Genomic DNA, 26,485 nt, shown 5'->3' with positions numbered 1-26,485 from the left:
AGCATTACCTCCACTTATGTTGCTACATGAAACCACTATCATCACCATATAGAGAGGCAATTTCTTTTATTTTGCCACCAGGAACTGTTCTGCCAATTAAACTCCTTTCTAATGGCCCCGTCATCTTGTATGTAGAGTTGTAATGTTGCTGCTGACAGTGTTTGCCGTTTCAATTGGTTTGATAAACTAGAGCCTGTCAAACTAGAGTCAAATTCACCACCAAAATGTAATTTTCTTTCATCACTTTTGCCCCAAGATTGATCCTAAAAAGATTAGCATGGGTGTCAGTTAGGCGTTTGAATCAGATCTTAGAAATCTCATTGTTATAATTGAAAAGTGGTGTTCATTTATCAGGCCGTTTTCTCGCGGATACATCAATTCTGTGTACCTCACTGCATAGAACTCATTGAGATAAATGTATGAAAGTATATGCTTAAAACCGAGGCGGCAGCCCTCCATAATTGAATAAACATACTCATATCAACCGTATGAACGGATAGCCAAAACATAAAATTTTCATCAGCCAACCTGTTGGATCGGATTGTTACATCCCTACTAATGTTTTAAGAAAGTAGGAAAGTGGTTCCCAACATGAGGGTTGGCACTCGGGCTGGGTACGGCTTTAAAAATGACTATACCAGGACCCTTAAAGTGATACCGATATCACGTTCGAGCGTTTTGGTTGCATCTCTGCACGCTGAAGCACCAACTTCGTCAAAATATATCGCATTGGACTTCACCACACCACAGACTGTATGGGTTGTAGCTGTTGCGGTAGTGGGCCAATCACACGTCGCATTAAATTGAAGAACACTTGCGGTGATTGGCTGCGAGCAAAACGCTCGACGGTGTTTTAAGCCCCCAACGTCGACTTCAAGGCAGCGCTGCGACCGTTGACTTCAAGGCACCCAACCCTAACCTTAACCCTGACCCTAAGCATAACCATTGCCTAATCTTAGTGCCTAACCAGGCAGCGCTGCCTAGAAGGTGACGTTGGGGGCTTAAAACACCAAACACTGAGTAAAACCATACAAATCATCATTTCTTTTTAGACCTGGGTACAAAAAGGATAAGCTGCAGGTATCGTTTGACTGGAGAAGTTTCAGTACTACTTGGTACTTTGTTATTTCGGTCAAAACCTCTTAAAGGTATCTATTATATACCCAGCTCTAGTCAGCACTAGGGTTGGGCATCGTTTTGATTTTAACAATTTTGATTCCAATTCCGATTCTTCCTTTGGATTCCGGTTCTTATCGATTCCGAATCTTTGAGGGGTGGAGTAGAAACTGGTCACATGCTTATGTCGCAGATAAGAGGAACATTTTCTTTTCATACAGTGGCGATTTACAGTTTTACAGGGCATTTTTTATTTTTTTTAAACGTAAAATAAAGCCACACTTTAGAGCGCCGCTTACAGTGCTCCATGGCTGCAACACAACAAGCGCCTGGAAGTACAGTGGTCACCATGGAAACCAACACCTGGAATTTCTGTTCCAGGAAATTGATTATTTTGGACTTTGCTCTTTTCTTTTGAAATACTGGATCATTTTATCTCCTCCCAACTTCAAAGCAGTATGAAATAAATTTGAAATATATATATTATCCATTATACATCCAACATTTAAGACATGTATATTCCTTTGTTTCTTGGAAAATAGAATTTGGAGAAAAACGTTTACATTTCTCAAAGTAAAAATATAGAAGGATTTTCTATCAGTTCCAAACCTCAGGAACTGTGTCAGCGAAAATAACAATACTTCTACAATAGTTCTACTGATGCTTCAGGAACCTCAAGTGTGATAGTTCATTCTTGACGTTAAAAATACCAACCAAGCTCAAAGAAACATGACTAAATCTAGATATACTTGTTAGTAGCTTTAGAATGAAGGATTGGAACTTTATTGTAGGATTTGTTTTTAAAGTGTCTGTAGAGAAAAGAGAGGAATGGCCTTCTGAGAGCTTGCGTTAATACCCTTTTGTATGAAAAGACGTTTTATTTCAAGGAAAAGTGATGAACCTGAGCTTTTGTTTACACACTGACAATTTCTGTTATTGTCAACGTGGATATGGTCAATGTTGAACTGTCAATGTTTAGGTTATATAATCCATTACTTTTAACTAACTATTACAACCACTTATCCTTTTAGTTTTAGCTAACTATTACTACCGTTTATTCTTTTTTTAGCTAAATATTACAACCATTTATCCTTTACCTTTAGCTAACTGTTTAAACTGTTTATCCTTATACTTTTAGATGTCCATTGCAACTATTTATCCTTTACTTTTAGCTAACTATAACTACCATTTATCCTTTACTTTTAGATGTCTATTACAACCTTTTATCCTTTACTTTTAGTTAACTACTTAAACCGTTTATCCAATACTTTTAGCTATTACAACTGTTTATAGTATTACCACTGTTTATCCAATACTTTTAGCTATTACAACTGTTTATAGTATTACAACTGTTTATCCAATACTTTTAGCTATTGCAACTGTTTATCCAATATTTTTAGCTATTACAACTGTTTATAGTATTACAACTGTTTATCCAATACTTTTAGCTATTACAACTGTTTATAGTATTACAGCTGTTTATCCAATACGTTTAGCTATTACAACTGTTTATCCAATACTTTTAACTAACTATTCCAAATGTTTATCTATTACTTAAATCAAATAAAGATGCCTAACTATTAACTAACTGTTTCAACCATTTATCCATTACTTCTGACAACTGCCAAAATTACCTCCTGGGGTGCGAGTAATTGGGAATCGCGGATATTACCTAAACAACCGTTTTATACAATGTGAATACCGGTATAAGCACAGTTTATGTTTTATATGCATTTTCTTAAGTACTGTTAATTCCAGTGCTATAATGCAATGCTACATGCTATAATTACTGTATATTACTTATGTTAACTATTGATTATCACTAAATTACACACACTCATAATCAGTTAAAAGGTCAGTGTTTTCCCTTGGTTTGTGTAAGACTTAGGTGCGCATATTTGACGGCGGGTTTAGGCTTCCTTCTACAAGAAAATTAAATGTTTTTCAATTAAAAAGAGCAATTTTGTGGGTTTTTGCGTCTCTTTGTAGTTAGTGTTTGTGTCCCTTTGGGGTAGTTTTGTGTCTCTTTTTCACATCATTTTGGCCCGCTATTATCACCATATCTGTGTCTAAAACGTTGGAAAAGCTAGAGCAGATCATAAATAAATAACACTTAAAATGCTTAAAGAAAAAACCTAAAGCTTAAGAAGTCCGACTACAATCATTAGATCTGAGATAAGTTTTTAAGCTACATTCATTCGGCCCAGGTGCTGCCCAAAACAGCTTGGGTGCTGCACCTAAACCTTATGACGGCAGGGAAAACCCTGAAGGTTATTAAATAATTCAGTTGTAATGTCTAAATGATGAATGGGACCATTTATACATTAGATTGCTTCCACAGAGCAGCAGAGAAGTGGTTCCTCTTTAACTGTGACTTTGTGCATCGCTGTGTGTTTGCTCTGTTAACCACAGTGAGGTCTGACTTCCTATATTCTCACCATGCACAAGGGAGCATCTCTTAACCCTTCATCGTCTTTGTCACAACTGTGGCTTTTACATATGAAGAGCTCTTCCGCAGAAACGTGTTTCTATTGTTAGTGGCAGGGTTACTTGAAATGGTACAGCAATACTTGAAATGAATAACAGCCAATAAGCCATTTGTAAACAAAGTGTTCAGGATGAACTAGAGAAAAGCTCAGTTTTATAAAGACAGTGCACGTGTGCTTGTTTGAGCTCTAAGTTGTGGATGCAAACACTGTAAACAAGATAACATGTCTTAAAAGGTTAATTGTTTGAGATGTTGTGCGTGTTGCCTTTCATGTTTAAGCAGGTACAGCAGGTAAGTGTTAAGCAAGTGCCAGTTGAAGCCTGAAGCACAGAAAGAATTTGAAGTGTTTGCTGAAGTGTAACAAATGAATGAGTAGATCTTTATTAACTATTGTTTATGATAAAAACACATCATTCAGCATCACTGCCCACTGTGCAAGTGGAAAAATAACAAGAATATGACTGCTTTGGTACTACTTTTGAGTAAATGATCAATAATTGTTTCGAGTCAACCTTAGGGGATGCAAAATAGAAAAATAAAAAAATAATTATAATTAGCATTATGTTGTGTGCACCGTACTAGATGGGAACATTACACAAGGTACATCCTTACATCAATAACATAAATCTTTACTGTAATTGAGTATTTTTATTACGTGGTTTTTCTACAGGATCTGAGTACTTGTCCACCACTATATATTGTTAACTCATCAGAAATGTTATCCAAAATATAATCTGGGGGGGGGGATTGCTAAGGGACTCCAGCTGTATCTGTTGTGAACATAACTACATTATTCTGTTACAAGTACTCAGTGTTTTGTAGTTGTAACAAGACAGATGGTCATATTTTGAAAGAGAGGTCATAACCAACGGATACAAAATCAATAGAAATTTATTTTCGTACTTATCAAAAATATCTGCAACACATTTGCATAGATGGACACAAAATAGCTTACATGATTGTTTCATGTGATTGCAATAATGAGAAATGAGCAACACAACACAAAGTATTTTAGAAGGGCTTACTTCCCCAAACACCTTTTTTTCCCCTCTATAAATACAGAAGAAGTGTAAATCTAAATAGATGCAGATCATGTTTCTGTTTGTGAAATATCGGTTAGGGGTTTGTTTTAGTGGAAAAGGAGTTTGTGTTGACCTTATTATATATCAATTATTTCCTCTCCATCAAAATGGATAGATTACTCCTCCTTAATAAGGATAACAATAAATATTTCAAATATATTACTTCTTGGTTTGTTAAATACTTTTAGATATATTTTTTGGAAACCAATCATGTCACACAAAAAGGGAAAAACTCTTTATGGTCAATAATGATTTTTAACCTAAATGCTATAATGCTCCTCTGTCACAAATAACATTGAAATAAAAAGTAAGAAATAAACAAATGTCTTCAGAACTAAGTCCTCTGCTTTTCATGATAACTTCTTCACAGATCAGTAAAGCACCCGGATCGACTCCGATGTGGTTTGACGGACGTGGGTACTGCATCATGGTTTCACACCGACCGTATCCCAGAACTTAATCCTTCAACTTCTCATAGGGAAACCTTCTTCGGTTGTAACTTCAGTTTGTGCTTTTTTTTTGTGCCAATGCGACCGCTGCAAAAAATATCCCCTTCTTCTTGCTAGTTGGAAAACAGTAACAACTTTCACATTGCCAAAACTTTCCACCAGGAGGCACCTAATCCAACAGTTCCCAGTCGTGCAGGACCACAACATTTCTTTCCACTGACGGGGGCGTTCAGCGTTTCTGCTCCTTGAGTTCACTTCAGTCGGCATACTGTCTGTAAAAGGCAACCTTGACGCGCTCTATCTGGTGACACAGTTTGATGGCGGGGCCGAGCTTCAGGTCCATACACTCCTGTACGGTGGGCAGAGTTAGCAACAGCAGGGCCTGGCCGTCGATGTCCTGCAAAGGAAGAGATGCACATCAATACTTAAATAGAGAAAGAGAGAACAGTTCTACTGATTCTGGCATTTGAAGATTTTTTTTCTTGTATTTTTCGGCTTAAACTGGCTATTCCCCTCAGAATTTTTCCACCGTTCTTTACCGCTGGTTGTTTAAAGAGAAAGATGCTTTTTTTGTATCTCTATAAGCATCCAAAAAGTGTTATTCATGCAGCAAAAGAGGCTATTTACTGCATTTAGAAAACTAGATCCTCTTGCCATTTAGTCCAGCCTTAATGATTCTGGTCATAAAAAGTAATGAGAATAAAGGGGAAATATGCAAAGTAGCTTCTAAATAAGTCAAAGAAATTGCATTATTGATTTTTCTTTTCTTTTTTTTTTACTTGGATCAAGGATCAGAGAGAGATACATCTACTACTCTTTTACGTCTTTGTGTTAAGGACCTGATAGGTAACAAAATTTAGTTTGTTCCCTTTTGTCTGGTTAGAAAGTAGTATGTAGTTGTGATGGTAAGAGTTGGGGTCTAAGGAATGTATTAAGTCAATAGGTGTTCTCACAAGTGTGTGTGTGTGTGTGTGTGTGTGTGTGTGTGTGTGTGTGTGTGTGTGTGTCTCTGTCTGTCTGTCTGTCTGTCTGTCTGTGCACATGTGTACCTGCTCCTGGAAGATGTTGGCCAGGGACGCACAGTCAGTAGAGTTGATAAACTGAACGACTTCGTCTACGCTCCACTCCAGAGGATTTCTGTCCAAAACCAGCTGACCCTCCTCCTCCTCCACCACCTGACACACACATAAAAAACACACGTGTTGTTTGGGCAGATAAAGTATAATGTGATATAGTATATATAAGACAGAATATGGTCAATATTAAACAATCCATGGTGGTAAAACATTCTTGTTCAAGTAAGTTTTTTAATAAGGGCTGCAACTAACGATCTACCGCAAGAAAAAAAAAATTCTCCCAAAAATCAACCAGAAGTAACAGAATTACATTTTTAATTGTAATTGCCTTTTTTCTATTGATTTCATTGTGTCACTAAACCCGACACATGGCCGTTACTGACCACCGTGAGGGTTGAACCTCCATCAGTGTGCCGTCTGTAGGGTTGAGCATCGTTTTGATTTTAACAATTGTGATTCCAATTCCGATTTCTTCTTTTCGATTGCGGTTCTTACCTAATCTCGATTCAGATTCTTTGAGGGGGTGAATGGAAACCGGTCACATGCTTATTTCACAGATATGAAAAATATTCAATTGATTCAAGGGTGAATTACAGTTTTACTGGGCTTTTTCAATGGTATATAAAGGCACACTTTAGAGCGTTGCTTACTGTGCTCCATAGCTGCAACCTAAACTTGTGGATTCAATTTGAAACCGATAATCGGATTCAAAACCCAAATTTTCCAAACTATTCCAATAAAAAAAGTTTTGAAATGATTCCAAATTGGAACCGTTTCTCGATGCCCAATCCTAGCCGTCTGTCTGTCTGCACCTGCATGTCTTGTCCTTTGGGTGGCTGGTACTTGTTGTTCTGGTTGTACGCAGACAGCGAGCGGGTCGACCTCCTGCGGCCCTCGGGGACCTCCTGGCTGCCCGTAGTGTTGCCGGCACTGAAGGCCCTGCGCAGAGTCACGGCCCGGCGAGGGCGGCTGCTGGCCACCTCCACTGAGGAGGCGTCTGTGTGGTCCTCGCGTGGCTCTGAGCTGGTGCCTTCGCTGCCCGATTGCAATGCCAACTCTTCATCCTCGTCACTGTCCTGAAAGAGGAAGAAAGCCCTAGAGTCAGATGGGGGAGGGGGAGGTGTTGTGTTTTGCCTTCAGTCTGGTTCTGACAAGACCTCAGACCAGGGGCGGGGCTAGAAGGGGGGCTAGAGTGCTGTCAGTCTGACAGTTTTGATTTCCATTGGCTCAGAGTACTTTCCATTGGATCAGAGTACTGTCACTTTTCCCAGCCCTTGTCACATGACCAATTAATGTTTCCATGATGACCATCCAAAATTCTGATAACATGAAACCAGCGCTGGAATTGTTTTTTTTTTTAAATTGGCAGACTGAGCCTATAGAAAAGGTGTATTGTATTTGGATATACAATTTGTATTTTTGTTAAAAAAATAAGTTAAATTAATAATGAATGTGATGTTTTATTTAGCAGAATAATATTGTGCTGTTCCATCTATTCACTATATCTATTTCCTATATTTTTAAGCAGATTTTTTATGCTGTATTCTGATGCCCTTCCGGGCTCCCTCTGACTGATTATTGGGTTAGGGTTACAACATGCATATTCATGCAGATTTTCATTCAGATTTTCATTCATTTAGCAACTTGTTTGAATGGATCTTTGATTTTAGATATTTTTAGACTGTATTAAATCAACTAGCTGATACTCGTCATTAAATATAGCAATGCCAGTGTCCATCAGGAGATGCACATATTTAGATACTTTTCAGTATTTAAATCAATGATACAAAATGAGTGCAGATTAGAATATGTAACCTATCAGATGCGGCTACTACTAGGAATCATTAAAAGGGCAGTTGTATCTAAAGAAGAAATGGGTGTTTGCATCTTCTTACGTCTGGTAATAGAAACGCAAAAAATTAAGTTAGATACAATTTTGTGAGAAATGGTGCCACTTTACCACATCACATTTTGATCAGTTGGTATAAAAAACATTCCCATAATATTTTGTCTAATCTGATGTTAAAACTCGACCACTTTCCAGCTCCACTGGTGTCTCATTGATGTCACAACAAGAGGAGACATTTTAGCTGGGCAGGAACATACAGTATGTGAGATTAGTTCCTTGTAAGTGACGTTAGGCATGACTCATGTTGTCCTCAAGAGTTTCAAGTTTCCACTAAGAGCAAGAAGTCAGAGGGGTTGGATCAGTTTGCTACCTGGGGTTGGGTTCCAGTAGCCGGTTCCAAACCCAGATTGGTTAAGCTCTCCAAGAGTTTCTTATTGAATCTTCACTGTGTTGTTGTATAGCAATGAGACATACAAAACATTCATATTTAGCTAAATGGAAAATGTATATCTATATATATAAAAATGTATTATTTTTCACGCAAAAATGCCAAAAATCACCTTGTTCCAGCCTCTCAGTTGTGAGGCTTTTGCTGCTTTTCATAATATGTTTGGGTTTTGGAGTGATGGTTGAACAAAACAATAAAGCTACAATTAAGGATTATTTTCAAGATCAATTAGTCTGCAGATTACTTTTTATAGTTTCCCACAGCTCAAGATGAAGAACTTTAAAGATCTTGTTTTGTCCAATCCACAGTCCACAAACTAAATACATTCAGTTTGCAATGATTTAAAACAGAACAGAAAAACTTAACATTAGAGAAGCAAGAACAAGCTTTTTCTTTTCAGAAATTTCAAATAATTGATTTATTTATTAAAATAGTTGCCGATTAATTTTGTATTGATCAACTAACCAATAGCTCTCCAAACCAAGCAACCTTTTCTACACTACAATTGAAAACAATATTTTGTTAAAGCCCTACTCGGCTCAATCGCTTAATATTCCTTTTGGTGACCAAAACCAGTCCGACCAGTAAACGCTCCACATTTTAGTGGCACAACATAAAACACCCACAAAACAACAACTTATCACAGAGTTTTTTTCTTTTACAACACCACACATAAAACCAAAGCACATATTCAAAATCAAAGGCCTTTAATTGGTGTAAAATGATGATGGGTAAACTTATAGGCTGTCTAAACTAAATTTAAAAAGCTCCTCTTCTTCCTGTCACATGTAGGGATGTTTATATTTATACACCGGATTATGACTGTACACTCAGTATCCTCCTTTAGCGTGAGCAGGAGCTGACAGGACGCCCCGTTTACACAAAACAAGAGAAGAAGAAAGAAGAGAAGTGTTATCTAACCTGCGGTGAGCCAGCAGGAGTGTAGTCCACAGCGGACGAGCGTCTCTTCTTCTGCACAAAGATAGCTTTCCTCTTCTTCCTGCGGCGCGTCGGCTTGGCCAGGTCTCCCTCGGCTGCCTCCTCTCCTCCCATCGGCTTGGACAGCTTCCTCTTCTTCCCATAGTAATAGGCTGCGGACGCACAGCAGATGTTGAAAACAATACGCCCCAAAACAAATCCTAGCTACTCATCAGAGGCAATTATACACCCTGCAGTGTCACAAGCTTTGATTTGGGGTCTTCTTCATAGCTGTGGTGGTGCAGGAAGTGATGCGAGTAATTACAGAGACTCACTGTATTTGGTTTTCGTCTGAACGAAGCAGTTCTCCGGGCACTTGTCGGTGACGAGGACGGGGCTGAAGAGGTTGGGGCAGCACTGCAGCTTCACGCACACCTTACGGCAGAAGTCTGGGATCTGGTCTGCGAGGCGGACTATCCGGATGGTGGAGCGATAAGTTTTCCCTTTATATCTGGGGAAAAAAGGAAGGGCAAGCACGGGGAGGGATGTGGGGACATTTTCAGCCAGTATTTACACTTTTATTTATGAGAACAATGCATAATGAAAGCGTAATCCATCAAAAGCACTCAACAATATATGATGATGGCCGGCGCAGTTATGATGTTTGATGTCAGATTGTCTGGTTGATGAGGATTATCCAGGAGAGCGGAGTATGACGCACGGTCGATTTTGCAATCTCCCATCAAATGGCTAAGGTTAGGAAAGGTGAGCTGATCTGCTGGCAGCGCTCAGGGACAAATCTGATCTGCAATCTGATGTGAGATTGACTTCTTCTGAGTGACTTCTTAAACATTCAAACAGACACAGATTAAGGCTGAGATTATATCTGTAGACCCTAAACCCTAATAAGTTTTGTTTTTTGTTACTGTTTCTCAGGTTTTTAACTTCACTTATCACCAAGACAGAGAAATAATGAAGCAATACAAATAAATATATTTATAACCAGGAAGAAGAGTTTCTCCCTGTTGAATTTAAATGACTAAATGGTAAAGACGTTTTACCATGCACGTTAAAAACTGCAGACCTATCTCCACAGCGCTAGAATAAAGTCTGGCTACACATCTTAACATTCTGGGATAGGGGGACAAAAGCGCTCTGCCTTGTTTTTTGTTTTTTTTAAACCAATCACAATCGTCACTAAGCTCTGGATGCAGCGACGATGCCCTTGTAAAATATAGTTAGCGGAGATAGCGGAAGGGAAAGCAGCCCAGTACATCCGCTAAAACGGACTACTGGACATGATATATTCCTTAATCTCTTGTGGATTAGATGAGTCCGTGATCTTAACCGATCTATTTGTAAAATCCAAAGCATGTAATTGAACCCTTTTTTGAAACATGGGGATCCTGATGATGCCTGGTCTAAGTTACATGTATACATTTTTTTCTTTCTTGCTGCAACCATACACAAATTTAAAGATAGTTTCACCATTTCTTCATTTTAGTCTTAAAAATATAGCCAGATGCCCACATGAACATGCTGTTCATACTGCCTAATGCACATTTGATGTAAGCGATGGTGAACAAAATCCACAGTTTTCGTTTTGTGCAAAATGTATTCCTAAGTTTATCTGAGATAATATGAGTTAATGTGAGACTTCAGCGGTCTAAGCAAGTGAAGTCTATGTTTTACAAAGACATTTATTCTTAATCTTTTAAGTATAACATTCCCTCCCTATGTTTCCCTGGACAGTGTCTCCCTGTTGCAGTGCAGGGAGTGTAAGAAGGAGGGGATTTTGTGTACAGCAACACCTGGAAGATACACACTTGATTTGTTTAACTCAGACTTAGGAAGCCTAAAATTAGCTTTTGGATAAACATTGGAGCGTATTTTTAACAGTAGCAATGATTACAGCAAACAAAACCTGTTTCAGTGTCCATATGGGTGTCTGACGATTGTCTGAGCACAGACTTTTGTTGTGAACCTCTCCTTCAACGCTTGCTGCTGGCTGTATGATCCAGCATTTTGTACCACCAATTAGCAATACATGTAAAACATGTTAGGGCTGCAGCTAATGATAATTTTTGTATTATTTATTAATCTGTCTTTTTTTGGTTGATAAAACGATTAACCATTTGGTGTGTAAAATGTCAATACATTTTGGGAAACAAAATGCCCATCACAAGTTCCCACAGTCTAAAGCAGTGTTTCTCAACGGGGGTGGTACAGGCAGGGGGCGCTAGAAGCAATATTGTGGAAAGAAGGGCATTGAGGTGCCTTTGGGGGCAAATGTTCACAACAATATGAGTTTACACTTTAAACTACTTGCAAAAAAACGTGGTCTGCAACATTAAAACCGGCCAGTTTACGCCACTGCGACTGGACGAGACGGTGGATCGTAACTCTTCTTCTCTTTAGTGTTTCTTTAGGCTTTGTGTGGCGCAGCTCTGTGCTGCCTTCAGGGGAATGGGACGTCAGAGTATCATCTTATATAAACTCCGTACTGCAGCGTTATTAATCGGTCTTGTCATGAACTTTATAGTCTATTTTAAACGTTAACATAATTTATCTTTAAAAGGGGTGATATAATGCAAAACCGATTTTACCTTGTCATAGTTGAAAAATTAGTTTGGTGGGTAAATAGGAGATACTTAGAACCTCAAAATCCCATTGACACCTCTTTCTTCTGCAAATCTCACAATTTGAAACTACCTCTGAAAACGGGCAAATCCCAAAGAGCCACAGAGTTGACGTCAACTCGGTGGCTCCTCCTCATTTGTCTCTAGTCTCTCTCTTTGTCACACCCCAACATTTACATAGGCTACACCGCTGACCTGAGATCAGGTAGTTCACTTCTGAAACTTTTTTTATGCGAGAAATCAACTATGTAAAGCTCAAATATGGGCAGTTTTACGAAAATTGCAATGTGTGTCGGAGTTCAGCGGCCGGTGATACCCGGGTTGCTACATCGGACTACCAAACGCCGCTGCCCTGACAGAGCTCCAGGGCCTGCAGCTCGCTGTTCTCCCTCCCCTCTTCCTGCTACCGGCCGGCCGGTGACTGACTGAGAGCGCAGTCAGTGAGCTTGTTATGCCTGCAATATCTTACCGCAGGTTCCAGTTAATCTTATAATGGATATGTGTTGAGTTATTTAAACAAACGATCGGGGAAATAAGCGCCTCTTGTCCGTGAGTCTCAGTGATAGAGCCCGCGGTGAGCTGGAGTCCACCAATGAGAGCTAGCTAGCCTCCTCCTAACGAGACCTCTGAAATTCACAAAAATGCATTAAATTGAAATCGGACAAGTGTTAGCTAAGCTTTGTAAGACCTTTTTGTAGCTGTGATATACATGCCGTGACGAAATTCAAAGTGTAAATATACTATAGTTATGCCGAAAGTGTAGCTAGCTAGCCGCTATCTTTACCCATTGGATTGAAGGGACACTAGCAGTTAACGAAACCTCTCATATTCACAAAAATGCATTAAATTGAAATCGGACCTTGGGAAACCTGTAATATAAGTGCCGTGATGAAATCCAAACTGTAAATATAATATAGTTATGCCGAAAGCTAGCTGCTCCTCCTCCTAACAAGACCCCTCACGTTCACAAAAATGCCTTAAATTGAAATCGGACACAACTGTTAGCTTTATAAGACCTTGGGGAACTTGTAATATAAGTGGCGTGATGAAATTCAAACTGTAAATATACTATAGTTATGCCAGCAGCCGCCCAGCTCCGGAGCCCCGGTAGTGCAGTAATCCACAAAGGGTGACTTTTCCCTGGGTATGGAGCCCAGTAGGCTGCCGCTTTCTCGTCAGACTTGTGTGGAGCTCCTAAAGTCTGACACGTCTTACCAAATTTGCAATTAGCCTTTCGCCAAGCCCCGCCCCCCTTAGTTACTGTTGCTACGTCCGACAAACAAATGGTGAAACACGACCAGCGCGACAGATTGCCATGACGGGAAGAGGTATACCCGTACGTGTCAGTGACCTTTTTTGGAGCAATACCTCCGCGATATCCTCCAGATCGAGGCAAAAGGGGTTACAGTATGCAGCGAAGGGATGTATTCAAATGTTCGACTTTGTTGTAAACTGACGAAAAATAAAGTTGGGGAGCTCAAAGACCCAACACAACAGCAACTAATGTAGCTAGCGTTAGCTAACATGTTAACTAATGTTGGCTAAAGCTAAAGGGCTCGTTAAACTTAGCTTAGAGAGGAGGTTAACATTCTGGCAATGATATCCATGGTAATCATAACTTTGGTCCAATTTGTGTTCTTGCCTCTAGTTAGTAGATCTAGACAACACGGTAACTAGTTAGCTGTTAGCCTTAGCTTTGAGCAGACGTATTTATGCTTCGTAATGTTCGACACATTTAACTGGGAGTGGGGCCGTCCACACTGTTTTATCCATTGTAGGCACCGCTCACGTTGGCCCTCGTTCTGACTCATGAAAAAAAACATGAGTAAAAAAAAGACACTACATAAACTCTGCTACTGTGTGTTTATTTAAATATAAGTACACCTACATGTAGGCCTAAGAGATTGCAATATAAACCTGTATATTACTATTAGGACTATAGAATACATGCGTCAAGGATGTAGGCTATAAATTAAATAAACTTCAGCTGGAGTCCGATTTACCACGGCAACACTGTTGACCGCATCAGTGATCTCTTTCCATTCCGCATTCTTTATACAGTCTTTAATAACAGTTTTCAGGCTGCCAAATAGTACACACGTTAGTACAAATGAACCTGAGATATCAGGGTTTCAATCTCCACCTCTGAAAAGTGCCGCTTCTCAGCTGGATTACGTCTCGCCATGTCGTAAATTGTAGGGGCAAGGCCTCAAAACCGAGAATATATTGGGGCGTGATATTTAAACACAACTCCTCCAGACAATCTCTCGGGTTATCCATGGATGTATTAAGAGGGGGTATCTAGTGTCCGATTTACAAACGCCGTGGGCGCACCGCTTCACCATCTTGCTTGGAGTCAATGTTTGTCGGACCTGCTCACATAGTAACGGTTGCTATGATGTGTGATTGGACAATGGACGTTTTGGGGGAGGGGCCAGCGAGAGGTCAATTAGCCATCAATTTTTCGTAAAACAGCCCATATTTGAGCTTTATATAGTTGATTTCTCGCATTAAAAAAAGTCTCTGAAGTGAATTTGGTAATGAAACATTGTAGTGTCTGAAATATGAGACCTACTGTCTCGTCTCCAATGTGTGTGTATGGGGATTCGCTCAACCAATCTGTGCGCAGCTCATCTAAATATTCATGAGCATACCATATTTGGAAGAAAAGCTCTTGTTAGAAATAGGGCCAAAACACAGGGATGCCTAAGGGCCAATAAAATATCAACCAGGCCATTTTCAGCCCAACCAATGTTACATACCCCATTAGGAGACCTTAAGGAACAGTGTGAAATACCCTATATAATCATTCTATCACCCCTTTAATAAGTCTATGAACTCAGCTGTCAAACATTTTTCATTCAATGTGATTTTCTGATGATTTTTGATAACAATAGTAACAACAATAATAGGACTAATAACAACAATAATAATTATCATAACCATAATAGGACCTAATCATTAATATTCAGGGCAGTAAGGGACCTGGATACTGGATAGGGGGGTGCTGGCCCCAAAAAGGCTGAGAACCACTGGTCTAAAGTAACATCTTGAAATGTCAAAACCCTCAGATATTAAGTTGGCGATAATATAACATTTCTCCTGTGATAATTAAGTTAAAATCAGAGCTGCTAATAAGTCCCCTCGGATGACGTGGCTCTCTGGGCAGCAAATGCCCCCAAAAAATTAAAAGTAACTCCTTTGGTCGAGTTGTCAAAACATTCATGCATGAATGTGATCACTGTGCTCTGCAGTATAACACAGGTGACTCACCAGAACCTACGACTGGCCACATCTTTCTCGTTTTAGCCAGAAATAATGGGGCAGTTTTTCAATTAGAAAACACAGAGCATGCAGCCTGGAGCTGTGAAATAATTTGGCCCCATGCAGCCAGCAGTGGAATAAAATGCAGACCTCACACAGAAAATAACATCAGAAAATTCAATGAAGGGAGCCAAAATGGACTCGTAGGGACAGCGAGAGGAAAACCACCAGGCTCTTCTGAGAGGCCTGCTACTGATTTCCGGGGAAAATGTGGTCATAGTCTGATTTATTATGATTTATAATACATTAAGCATGAAATCCAAAAAGGCATGTAATTGTATGACTTCATTGCCCTTCAAAATGACCAAATCAAACAGGGAAAGTCTGTTCTTTTCTTTTTTGCTAAACGTTCTTTTGCACTTCTGTGTATTTTGGTTTCCTCACTTGGCTTTGAGGGTCTCCTCTTGGCTGTCCCAGCTTGTATCCTCCAGATCCTGCAGCTCCTTCAGGACTCGTCCAGGCTTGTAGGCGGCATTGATCAGCATGCTCAGCAGCTGGAGCCAAAAAGCAGAGCGCAGATTAAAAAAATAATAAACTCCTGGTTCAACTGAACAAATCTCAGGAAGAATCCGAGTAACTGCACAAACATGAAGGAGGACAAACGCAGATCACACTCGTCTTTATAAATCGTGGGCATTTGTGCATGCGCACACAAACACAGAACGTGCATGTGCACGTACAAACAGTCTCTGGAGAAATTAAGAGGCTGTTTTGCTGAGCGGTAGTGGCGGTGTGCATGTGTAAACACACTTGACTGACAGCTCCTCACATTAAAATGAAGGCACTGCTGGGAAACTGCAGGTGGTTAACAAGACACCGCTGTCTCACCCTCCATCTTTCACCTCCTCCCCCTCTCCCAATCTCCATCGGCCCTCCTCTCCCTTTGAAAGTGTGTAACTCTTTGATTAAACCTGTTCCTCTTCGTCTCCCCCCCACTGCTTCTAACATCAGCCCACCTCTTTGAGGACCAGCGTGCATTTTCCGGGCCCGACGGCCTGCGGCAGCTCCGCGATGCGTCCCTTGTTGAGGTAGGGTCCTGAGAAACAGCGGTGGTTGACAAAAATCTTGGAGCAGCAGTATCTGCCATTGACTGAGCCTGGGATAAAGGACCATAAACAGAAATGTTAACTAACATGGAACTTAATATGATACATGTAAACTTGGCTACGGTCAATAATCATCTCTTTAGACACAAAGTAATAAGTAATTAATCATCACTACATTGAGTCATCTTAATAAAAGCACACATACAAATGAACCATGGTTTGTATTGTCTGACATCTAAGAATAAACTTAATCTAACTTTTAATTTTTCGGTTCTTTTTTCATACTGAAGATTTAGTCTCGGCTCTAATTTGCGTTCTTCCTAAGCTGCTGTATTAAATCCCCATTTCAGTCAAACACAGACTGACTGACTGAGTTTGAAAAATAAAACATAATTAAACCCTTAATCCTGGACTATAGAAGTTTTAGCAGCGTTTGGTTGCCAGATCTGAGTAATCTTGGTGCAGAATATTATATTTAAAAGGATCTTACACTGAATTCTAAAGACACAACCACAACAAAACACAAACTTCACACGTTCGAGTCCCATGCAATCTTCCGGACAGCACACTGAAAAAACATTGAACTAAATATGAATGAATGTGTGACTAGATACATCGAAGCAGTCCTTGGCTACTTTTGTTATTGTGCTGTTAATTAATGTTAATGCACTTTATTGTATTTGAAAAGGCATTTAAATGAACTAGGATCCAGTGTAATGTGACCAGAACAGCAACGATAAGATTTTTGTGTTCAATTAATCCAAAGCTTTGCGACTACATTCTGCAACAGTTGCAGACATGCAGCTGGAACAGTGTTGTCCAGCTCAGCTGCAATGTTAGGATGCAGTTTGATTGCACATTCATTATTTTCATTGTCAGTTGGATCGGTTTCTTCTTTCTCTCACTTTTATTAACTTGTTTTCATGCAAATGTCTTAGGGGCGTTTTCAAACTAAGGCTGGACCCGAGTATTCGACTAATCGTTCATTGGGTAGGTTTATTTTCTTCTTTTTTTCAAGCAAATCGAAATGCATTGCTACAAAACCACATGACAATGTTCACTTAGCTTATTGGTCGGATGTGTCTGGCGCAGGAATAAGTAAACACAGCAGGGTCATATGTTCTGGACTAGTGAATATTTCTGTGAGAGAAACATTGCTATGCAATTTAAAATGTAGCAACGGCAGAGTTGGCATTTGCTCATACCTTGGTAATTATCTCGGCAATATACCAGGCGAAACTATACCAGCAAAATGCCAAATGCACTTGAGGAAATGTCTGGATAAAACTATACTGCTTCGCACGAAAGACGTGCTGCCTTCAGACTGCTAAAGTTTTCGTGCTCTGCCGTATCTCAGAATGCAAAGTACTCCTGGCTACAGGAGCCGTTTAGCTCAAACTTGCGGATTACACCTGGTGGTTGGATTATGAATTATTCGTTACTAAATACACAGTAATCACATACAAAATATTTATAGGTGTTATTTCTATAGTTTAACGCAAAAAAACAAAACAAAAAAAACGCTAATCTGCTTAACGTGGACTGTGTGGGTGTGGTTTGATCAGATTTTATTGACTGTGACCAAACAATCTCACAGCTATCTGACACATTCTGATTCAAATGTGGGTAGATCCTGAGTTTTTCAAAGAACCCCACTGAACCCCGCCCACTCCAAACCAGTAAGAAGAGCACAGAGAAAAACAACAAATATACAAATCTGTCATGTAAAACATCCATAACTGTTGTTACTTTGGCAGAAAATAGTGGGAAGCCATTGCGAAGATCAAGAAGCTGATTAAGAAAATAGGGTTTCAGTGCCCCCAGTCCATGCTTTATTCTTTTAATGCTATTTTGCTGCCTAAGAAGCATGTGTAACAGTTTTTCTTATATTCTTGTACATCACTAGTATGTGACTCTAAGCATTTCACCACAGAGGTGAATTCAGAGACCAAGAGTACATCCTGTTCATGTGACCCCCCCTCCCCCTCCCCCTTCAGAGATAAATGAGGGTCGACATAACAAATCTGCACTCTGCCCTTCCTGCAGCCCCCCGACTACCGCCGGCACCTGGAACAGCACCGCTAGGGATGAATAGTAATTAGGTGAGGGGATGAATATGCATAGGTGAGTGGGTGTTTTTACACAGGGAACTTGGAAAAATAGGGCAAGGGTCTCCTGGAAACATCGCGTAGCCCACCGCTCTCTTTGTGCTTTAACATACATGTTGTTTACATACAGATCCACCCCAAACATAACACTGAATCTTTCAGATTGGTCTGCTGAAATGCACTCAAAAATACACCTAACTTTGCTCGGGTTAAGTATTTTTTACTTGGGCCTTGTTTTCCAAATTTTGGCTTTAATCCAATTGTTGCTTTAACCCAGTTATTTTAGGTACTTATTATTGTGATTTATTTCTTCTTTGTCCTTTTAAACTGTATGACTAAAATTCAGATGTTAACAACAGGTGAAAAGGTCAACCTAAACATTCATTTTTACTTTTAAATAAATGGTTTACATATTGTGTTTAACTAGAAGGCTTATTTAAAACGTGTGTGATTGCTTGTGTGGTGGACTGCCATGTGCACTTAGTTATAAATTGTGTGTTAACATGGATAACAGAAAATGGATAAAACTACAAAAATAAAACTACAGTTGTAAAAGAAACTGACATTTTCTTTAAAAGACCTTAAAAAAAAAAAAAAGGATGCAGCATTTCTGGCTCTTTGTTTTTGTCTGTGGGTGTATTTTTTGGTTCCAGCTGAAAACTGGCCAAAACAGACATACAGTAGTAGAGTGCAGCTACAGTAAAATCTGATAGCAGAAAAAATGTTCTCTAATGCATTAGCGATAAACAAGGATTTCCTTTGCAGCACCATTCAGTAAGCACGCAGGGAAATAATCATTTTTGTAGTATATTGCTTTATGTGAGAGAGAGAAAAAACTTCACTAAAGAGGAAATGAGTGAATAAATTAATATCCAGCGTTTTAAATACGGCATGTGAGCAAATAGGAATTAAATGACTTAACCTGTGTTCATTCAATACTTGTGCACTGTCCAACATTAGAAAACAGGGAGGCAGTAGAACACACTACCTAATAATAAATGATGAAATTAATGAGAGGAATTCACGGTCGCTCAGTGAGAGGAGGAGGCCTCTCTCGGGCTCACAATAGTCGTTAATTAAGCCTTCAATGGCAAAATACATTTAAAATCTAGCATTGATGCAGCTTGTTACAGAACCGAGAAACATTCTTTACTTTCCAACTCAGCTCCCTTTGTGCGTACCATTTGCCAAATACCGTGCGAGCACTACAAATGTTGTAAATGTTCTGTCACGTGTAAATAAAGACATAAAGCCATCACAAGCCATGTTTCATGTCTGAAAGGGACTTATAAAGAAACACAAAAAATACTGAGTATCTAAAAAGCGGGGTTTCCCCTTAACTCTCATCACAGCAGCTCGTTAGCATGAATTACTAGAGGTAAATCATGTGTAACGTGGCTGTTGATTACCTGGATCCATGGCGACGGGCTGGCAGAGGTTGACAGGAGCCGTCTCTAATGGCTGGGACGGAGCCAACCTGCAGGAGGAAGGCAATCAATACAGTCAAACTAATCAATACAATTATCCAAGTGATCTAATCCGACAGGAAACAACAGAGCAATCATTGAGCCGATCAATCTTCACAACAGATACTACGGTTTCTGCCGGATTTAGACGCAGGTAGGTTAGAAAGCAGAGGAAGAAGTATTGATGAAAGGATTCCCCTGAAGGTGAGAAATGGAATTATTGGTTAGATGAGAGAGCTGACAAAGTGCTGCTGAAGCCGTCATATTTCTCCTGCTCTCCAACCCCCCCACCCCACCCCACCCTTCGTACTCCCGGGGCTGCGTTTGCCAGCCGACAGTGTAACATGTCATTTGTCAACAAAATCAATCAGCACCCCGGGAAAGCAATTTCTGCTCTAAAAAGTCACCGTTTCAATTAATGTCTTTGGAGTGACAGAAAGGGAGAAAAGCCTTGAGGGCTTTCTCTAGAAACCTTTACTACTCTTACGTTGTTCTGGCTCACAGGTAGAAAGATGGAAAACAAAAGGCCGTGAATGAAACCATTTTTCCACCACACTGAAGTGAAACACACGATGGCTGTGGTTAAATTACAGTGTATATTGGCTGAGGGAGTGATCTTGCACATTGAGCAGCAGTTTGAATGAATGTTGAATGGACACAAAATCCTCTTTCATGTCTGTACATGGTGCTATATTTTTATTTATCTATTTATCTCACTCCATTCTATCATATCCCATGTCACAGTCCTTTTTCTCATTACATTTGTGCAATAATGTTGGATAAACTTGTCACTTTTACACACAATCCTCATTTTGATATATTTATATAGTGCTATATTGTATTTGTCATCCCATCTTATCTTGCATTTTAACTTTTACATGCTCATGCTTTGATTGCTGAGCTCACCCGTTCCCTCGCCAAATACATTTCATCGTACCGTTGACCCTTGTTAACCTACATACGACTAATAAAACTAATATTGAATATCTGCCGATACAGAGTCCCGATCCGACACTTGTATTGCTCAAAAAATAGAAATGCACACTGTTTTTTTTAACAAAAATAACTAAGTAAGCAAAGTAATTAAAATGTCTTAAGCTTAATACATTTAACTTAGAGCAGCAAATTGGTCTTTTCTCTTAACACCAAAACAGTTCGCTTCAGCGAAGCTTCAGGATCCCAGCAAACCCCCAAACAAAAATTACAGTTTAAAGTTCCCAGCTGGACAACGAAAACTAAACTAAGTGACGCCTATTGTGCTTAATAGTCAATCTTTGATTTTCTTCTCATGTTTAACTCCGGTGTCGGCTCCAGGGGAAAACCGCCTGTAAGCGTGGTTTCCTGGAGGAATGACGGAAGAAGTGTGGAGAATTGAAGTAATCCACTTCTGTAAAAAAAAAAAAAGAAAAACGGATGGCTAAGAAAGACAGACTTTTTTTACTTGTTGCCAAGGGCCTGAAAGCTACGAGACACTCTGGACGGACACTGGTGAGTGGCCGTGCGCCATCTAGGTGCTGGCATCTACTGTAGGTGGTCTGGTGGTGTGTCTGTGGCGCAGGGCGTGTGTGGTTAAAGGCGGCAATCACTACAAGCTGATGTAAATGATCGGAGTAAGGTAATCGGGGTAAATGCCGATCCCCGATCAATAAAAAAATGCCTATAGCGGCTCTGATCCAATACTTGTGATCAGGATCAGGACATCCCTACTTACGAACAATTTAACATTCACAAGAGTTCGGAGTTGTCCAGTTGCAAGAAAGCCTGATAATCACTTATTGCTATTTTGTTTCACTTCATTGTTCAGTTCTTACAATGATTATTGATTAATCTGCTGATTATTTTCTCCGTTAATGGAATAATTGTTTGGTCTATAAGTTTATACGTTTTGACCTCTAAACCTCTGTCATGTTGTCTCATTTGAATACATTTTTGAGGCCCAATGAGATAAAGCTATCCAGGTTTTTGGCACAACATGTAAATATTTTTTTTTTTAATATTAAGAATTTACAAAACTCACATTCTGACGGTACAGTATAATCAACTAGTTTTGAGCACTAATCAATAAATGTGAGGTCATAAAGGTAATAGATAATCCTTTTAATGGTAACTTTGTTAACAGGTCAAACCTATTTCTTAGAATTTACATTCATTTATAACTTACATGCTTTAGCAAATGTGCTGCTAACATTAAATATATCTGCAAAATGTTCACCACCATCCATTTGTTTTCCCTACAATAACTGCTCCTGGCCAATACTGCATAATTAACATTGTTGTGGTTTAATTAGGGAGTTAAAAACTCTTGAGTAAAGTTGGGAAAAGATCATGCATTTTGTTTAATAGTTAAAAATGTTGTGGCCGGTTAGCTCAGTTGGTAGAGCAGGCACACATATGTAGAGGTTTATTCCTCGACGCAGAAGGTCCAGGGTTGGCATCCGACCTGTGATGGTTTCTTCCTTCATGTCCCCCCCTCCCCTTTCATGTCTGAGCTGTCCTATCATTAAAGGCGGAAATGCCCATACAAATTATCTTAAAAAAGTGTTACTTCTTCATATTTATATGCCCAACTATCCAAACATAATCCTTTCCTCCGAAATGTACTGTATTTAGTGAAGCAAATTAGTAATTTGAATCAGTTTCAATTGCGTTGAATTCAGATGACTGCGAAGGCTATAACGCATGTTTTTCATAATTTTTAAAGCATATGCAATTATTTATGTTTCTGCACTCTTTTTTATTTTTATTTTTTTTATCCGTCTGTATATTGTTTGGCGGAGTCCAATGAAACCGATGCAATCTTGAAAGAGGGAACCAGATTTCAACTCCCAAGATATGTCAGCATGAGCTTCACATTAGTCAAACTCCACCTGTGATAAGTTATGATCGATAAATGTCTTACTGTTTCTCTGGCTGGACCACCGCTATCTTCTTCTGCTTCTGGCCTGCAGAAAAAGAGAGAGTCTGCATTAAGCTGTCACTCCCAAGTAAATATGTGTAAATGTTGTGTTTGTTTCTGTGTGTGTGTGTACATACAGACAGGTTTGAGTGGAGGGGTCAGAGGGTAAGCGTTGGCTTCGCACCAGCCGACAGGGAAGATGTCCATGGACTCGACGTCCACGATACACTCTGACAGAGGCTTCGCCACACCTGGAGACAGGTAGACCGCAAAGAGAGAGAGGAGGGGTGAGGGAGCTGTCACACACAAACACAGTTTTTTTCTGAGACACAGCAGGAGCCCTGTGACACTTAATCCTTCTAAACTTAATCCTTCTCACACACACACACACACACACACACACACACACACACACAAATGTATGTACCTTCCAGTCGGAGCCACAGCAGGCATCCTCTGGCCTGTGTGATCTGAGCCACACACACCTCCGCTGGCCGGTGAGGGTTCACCGCCTCCAGCCACATGTCCTTGGCAAAGCCTCTGTTCTGCCATGTCTGAAACACACACACACACACACACACACACACACACACACACACACACACACACACACACACACACACACACACACACACACACACACACACACACACACACACACACACACATACACACACACACACACACACAGAGAGAGAGGAGGAAAAGGGTACCGAGAGGTCAAGTTTATTTTACATGTAGGACAATGATCTAACCTCAGACAACCTAAACCTGGACTCAGACTACAGGATATGAAAACTGATTCAACCCTGATTTTTGCATCATACGAGGTGCAATAACAGCGATTTTGCAGATTTATTGCATGTTACAGTGTACCTAAAGGGTCAAGTAACATCTTTGGTTGCAATCTGTTACAGGTAATGCGATGAATATCCTGGCAAATTTGAGCTCTTTGTCAGACATAGAATGATAAAATGCTGGGATTTCCCCCCATCATTGTTTCTGGTGTTCACATAGTTCACCAACCTTTACCAAGCTAGAGGAAGTCAACATAGGCGCCGATACCGTGGGTGCTCCCACGGAAAATACTGACCACCCACGTGTGCCAGACTGCCAGTAGGCTCCATTCATTTAAAATTAAACATTGCAGTTGGTGCTAAGTGGAGCATCTGTCATAGTGTGATTGGTTATGTCGCTGTCAGTCCCCTGCTGATCGCGGTTACGTGTCAGTTAAACTTCTCATCTCCAATCCTATCTGTATTTGTGAGAAGTGGCGCTGTCCTGAGTTGGAAGATAGCCTACTTTGCGGCTTTATTATCGAGTTAATAGGCATGTTTGTTCGTGTCGTGTCGTGTTTTTTTTTTTTCAGCCTTACATCAGGGAAGCAGGCGTCGGGGGCTGCCTCTGTCCCGCCCAGCTTCAGATAGTCGGCCCAGTCAAAGTCCTGGCCCTCGTAGCCCCGGGGCCGCTCCAGACCCACGCCGTTCTTTAGACACCACTGGACGGGCAGGATTCCGGGCGAGTTGGCATGACACAGCACAAACCGTGGCATAGCGTCAACGGAGAGATCGTCCAGCGTTACCTGGAAGTAGATCTCATTGTAGACCTGAAGGAGAAAAAAGGAGCGGAGGAACTTTTAACATTTTAATTGACTTCCACAGTATAAGTATAAAATATTTGGGAATTTAGTGTTTTTCGACGTGTCAGCCTCTGCCGCATTGATTTGACCTCTTTCTTTTTATCTGTGGAAGTGCAAAACATAAATTGCTGGATGGCCCATATGTATGCATAAATATATATATGTATGTATGTATGTATGTATGTATATAATTTAAAAACACAAACAATCATCAGCTAAATTCATGTTTTAAAGGCTCTGACACACCAACCCGACGGCCGACCTTCGGCAGAAAAGGCAGTTGGACTGACTGCCTCCCTGAATTGGTCAAAAAAAGTGCCTCGGAACACACCAAAGTGACGCCGACTTGAGAGTACGTTCTGCGCATGCGTGAGACGTAATACGTCTCCATAACAGCAGGCGACACTAATCTGTATTGTCGCCCAAAAAATGAAAACCGGCAGCTGATTTGACAAACGCGTCACGTGGGTCTGGCTTCTCCCGGATTTCAAAGCCAGACCATGATGGCGGCTTCGTTCGGAATACGATCTCGTATTTTACTAAAATAGTTTTTCTAAAAAACGTGTTTCTGAAAACATTTTAAGCGAGAGATAGGCCATGCAGTTGCTGACCGTCTTCATTTCAGATCCACAAAGGTCAGTTTAAAAGATTTTCGTCAGATTTTGAGAGGCGTTCGCTTGTCATTTCCGGGTTAGCGCTCCACCAATCAGATTGGTCATTGAGTCCGACTCCTCGCCTTCTGATTCAACAAGTCAGATCGCCTAAATGAAGGCTGATGGATCCTCCGGCTGACGACGGCAAGGAACACACCGAACAGACTCGAGTCACTGACCTCGCCAGACTGTCCGATGGCCGATAATCGGGTTGGTGTGTCAGGGCCTTAAGTTTCCTTCTTGGAAAATTCAAATAGGAAATTTAAAGTTGTGCAGTTTCAAAACCTTCATTTTTTATATTTCTTTGTGTTAAATTTAAACTTTTTTTTTTTTGCATTTCTCAGAAGATTGGCACATGTACACTTCCTTATTTTGATGTAGAACCCATTATTAGCCCGAACTACTTCAATGCCACAATCTTTCGAAACATCAGCATTGAGCTGGGAGGAAACTTCAAGATTTATAGTTCCTTTTGTATCTTTAAACCTATTGAATACTGGCACAAAATATTGAATATTTACAGCTTTATTCCCCAAAACAGAGGACTTGGATGTCATGCAGTGAGTCTACTTTATAAAGCAACACCTATAAGTCTACATATTTAAGTCTTATTTTTATTTTATTATGAGATAAAATACCCAAGAACTTCCAGTCACTGGAAACCCAAGGAACAAGGCTACCTTCTTGACAGAAACATGTTAAAGATGCAATGCCACATTAATGAAGGCAGCTGAGGAATACTCGAGGGAGAAATTTGCTTGATATATATCACACACACACACACACACACACACACACACACACACACACACACACACACACACACACACACACACACACACACACATACATATATATATATATATATATATATATATATATATATATATATATATATAGTTAAGACATTGTTTTCAGTGTGACTCACCTTGGTGACAGAAACGGGGCAGATCTGTAGCTGCTCCCACGGAGAAACCATCTCCAGCTTCATCCCCGTCTTGAAGGAGTGCTCGGGCAGGTCTACATGGTCCTGACACAGTAAAGTCAAGACTTTTAGACAAATGTGCTCCACTTTTGTTAATGCACACACATGCAAGACAATGTAGGTCATGCAAACCCTGCTGGGTGGGCCTGTACGGTAATGAACGAGGCAAAATGTTATCGCCATCATCTTGGGATGGTGGCGATCATTAGGCCAAAAATAAAAATGAATTATTGCTTTTTTACTGATAAACTGTGTGATTCACATTTCAGCCATGTGGCCACTTCTTATAACTACCCAGTTCTT

At 40.1% G+C, this 26,485-nt stretch overlaps 1 protein-coding gene across 6 annotated transcripts in view; it reads right to left on the bottom strand.

Annotated features, from left to right (window-relative positions):
* Positions 1-4,477: 4,477 nt before the first annotated feature.
* Positions 4,478-26,485, bottom strand: part of sfmbt2 (Scm like with four mbt domains 2) — a 57,570-nt gene continuing 35,562 nt past the window's right edge. For all 6 annotated transcript variants that reach the window (XM_039791178.1, XM_039791183.1, XM_039791182.1 and 3 more), the window contains 13 exons: positions 26,126-26,227; positions 24,281-24,511; positions 23,333-23,459; positions 23,043-23,156; positions 22,909-22,951; positions 19,953-20,020; positions 16,346-16,485; positions 15,774-15,883; positions 9,762-9,937; positions 9,430-9,599; positions 7,024-7,287; positions 6,185-6,310; positions 4,478-5,532 (listed from right to left, as the gene is read on the bottom strand). In XM_039791178.1, the coding sequence (XP_039647112.1) occupies positions 5,392-5,532; positions 6,185-6,310; positions 7,024-7,287; positions 9,430-9,599; positions 9,762-9,937; positions 15,774-15,883; positions 16,346-16,485; positions 19,953-20,020; positions 22,909-22,951; positions 23,043-23,156; positions 23,333-23,459; positions 24,281-24,511; positions 26,126-26,227 (1,812 nt within the window). In that variant the 3' untranslated portion in view covers positions 4,478-5,391. The remainder of the gene's footprint in view (positions 5,533-6,184; positions 6,311-7,023; positions 7,288-9,429; positions 9,600-9,761; positions 9,938-15,773; positions 15,884-16,345; positions 16,486-19,952; positions 20,021-22,908; positions 22,952-23,042; positions 23,157-23,332; positions 23,460-24,280; positions 24,512-26,125; positions 26,228-26,485) is intronic.

Source organism: Perca fluviatilis, chromosome 23, assembly GCF_010015445.1.
Source record: "Perca fluviatilis chromosome 23, GENO_Pfluv_1.0, whole genome shotgun sequence".
Taxonomy (NCBI): Eukaryota; Metazoa; Chordata; class Actinopteri; order Perciformes; family Percidae; genus Perca; species Perca fluviatilis.
This window is presented reverse-complemented; position numbering and strand designations above follow the sequence as displayed.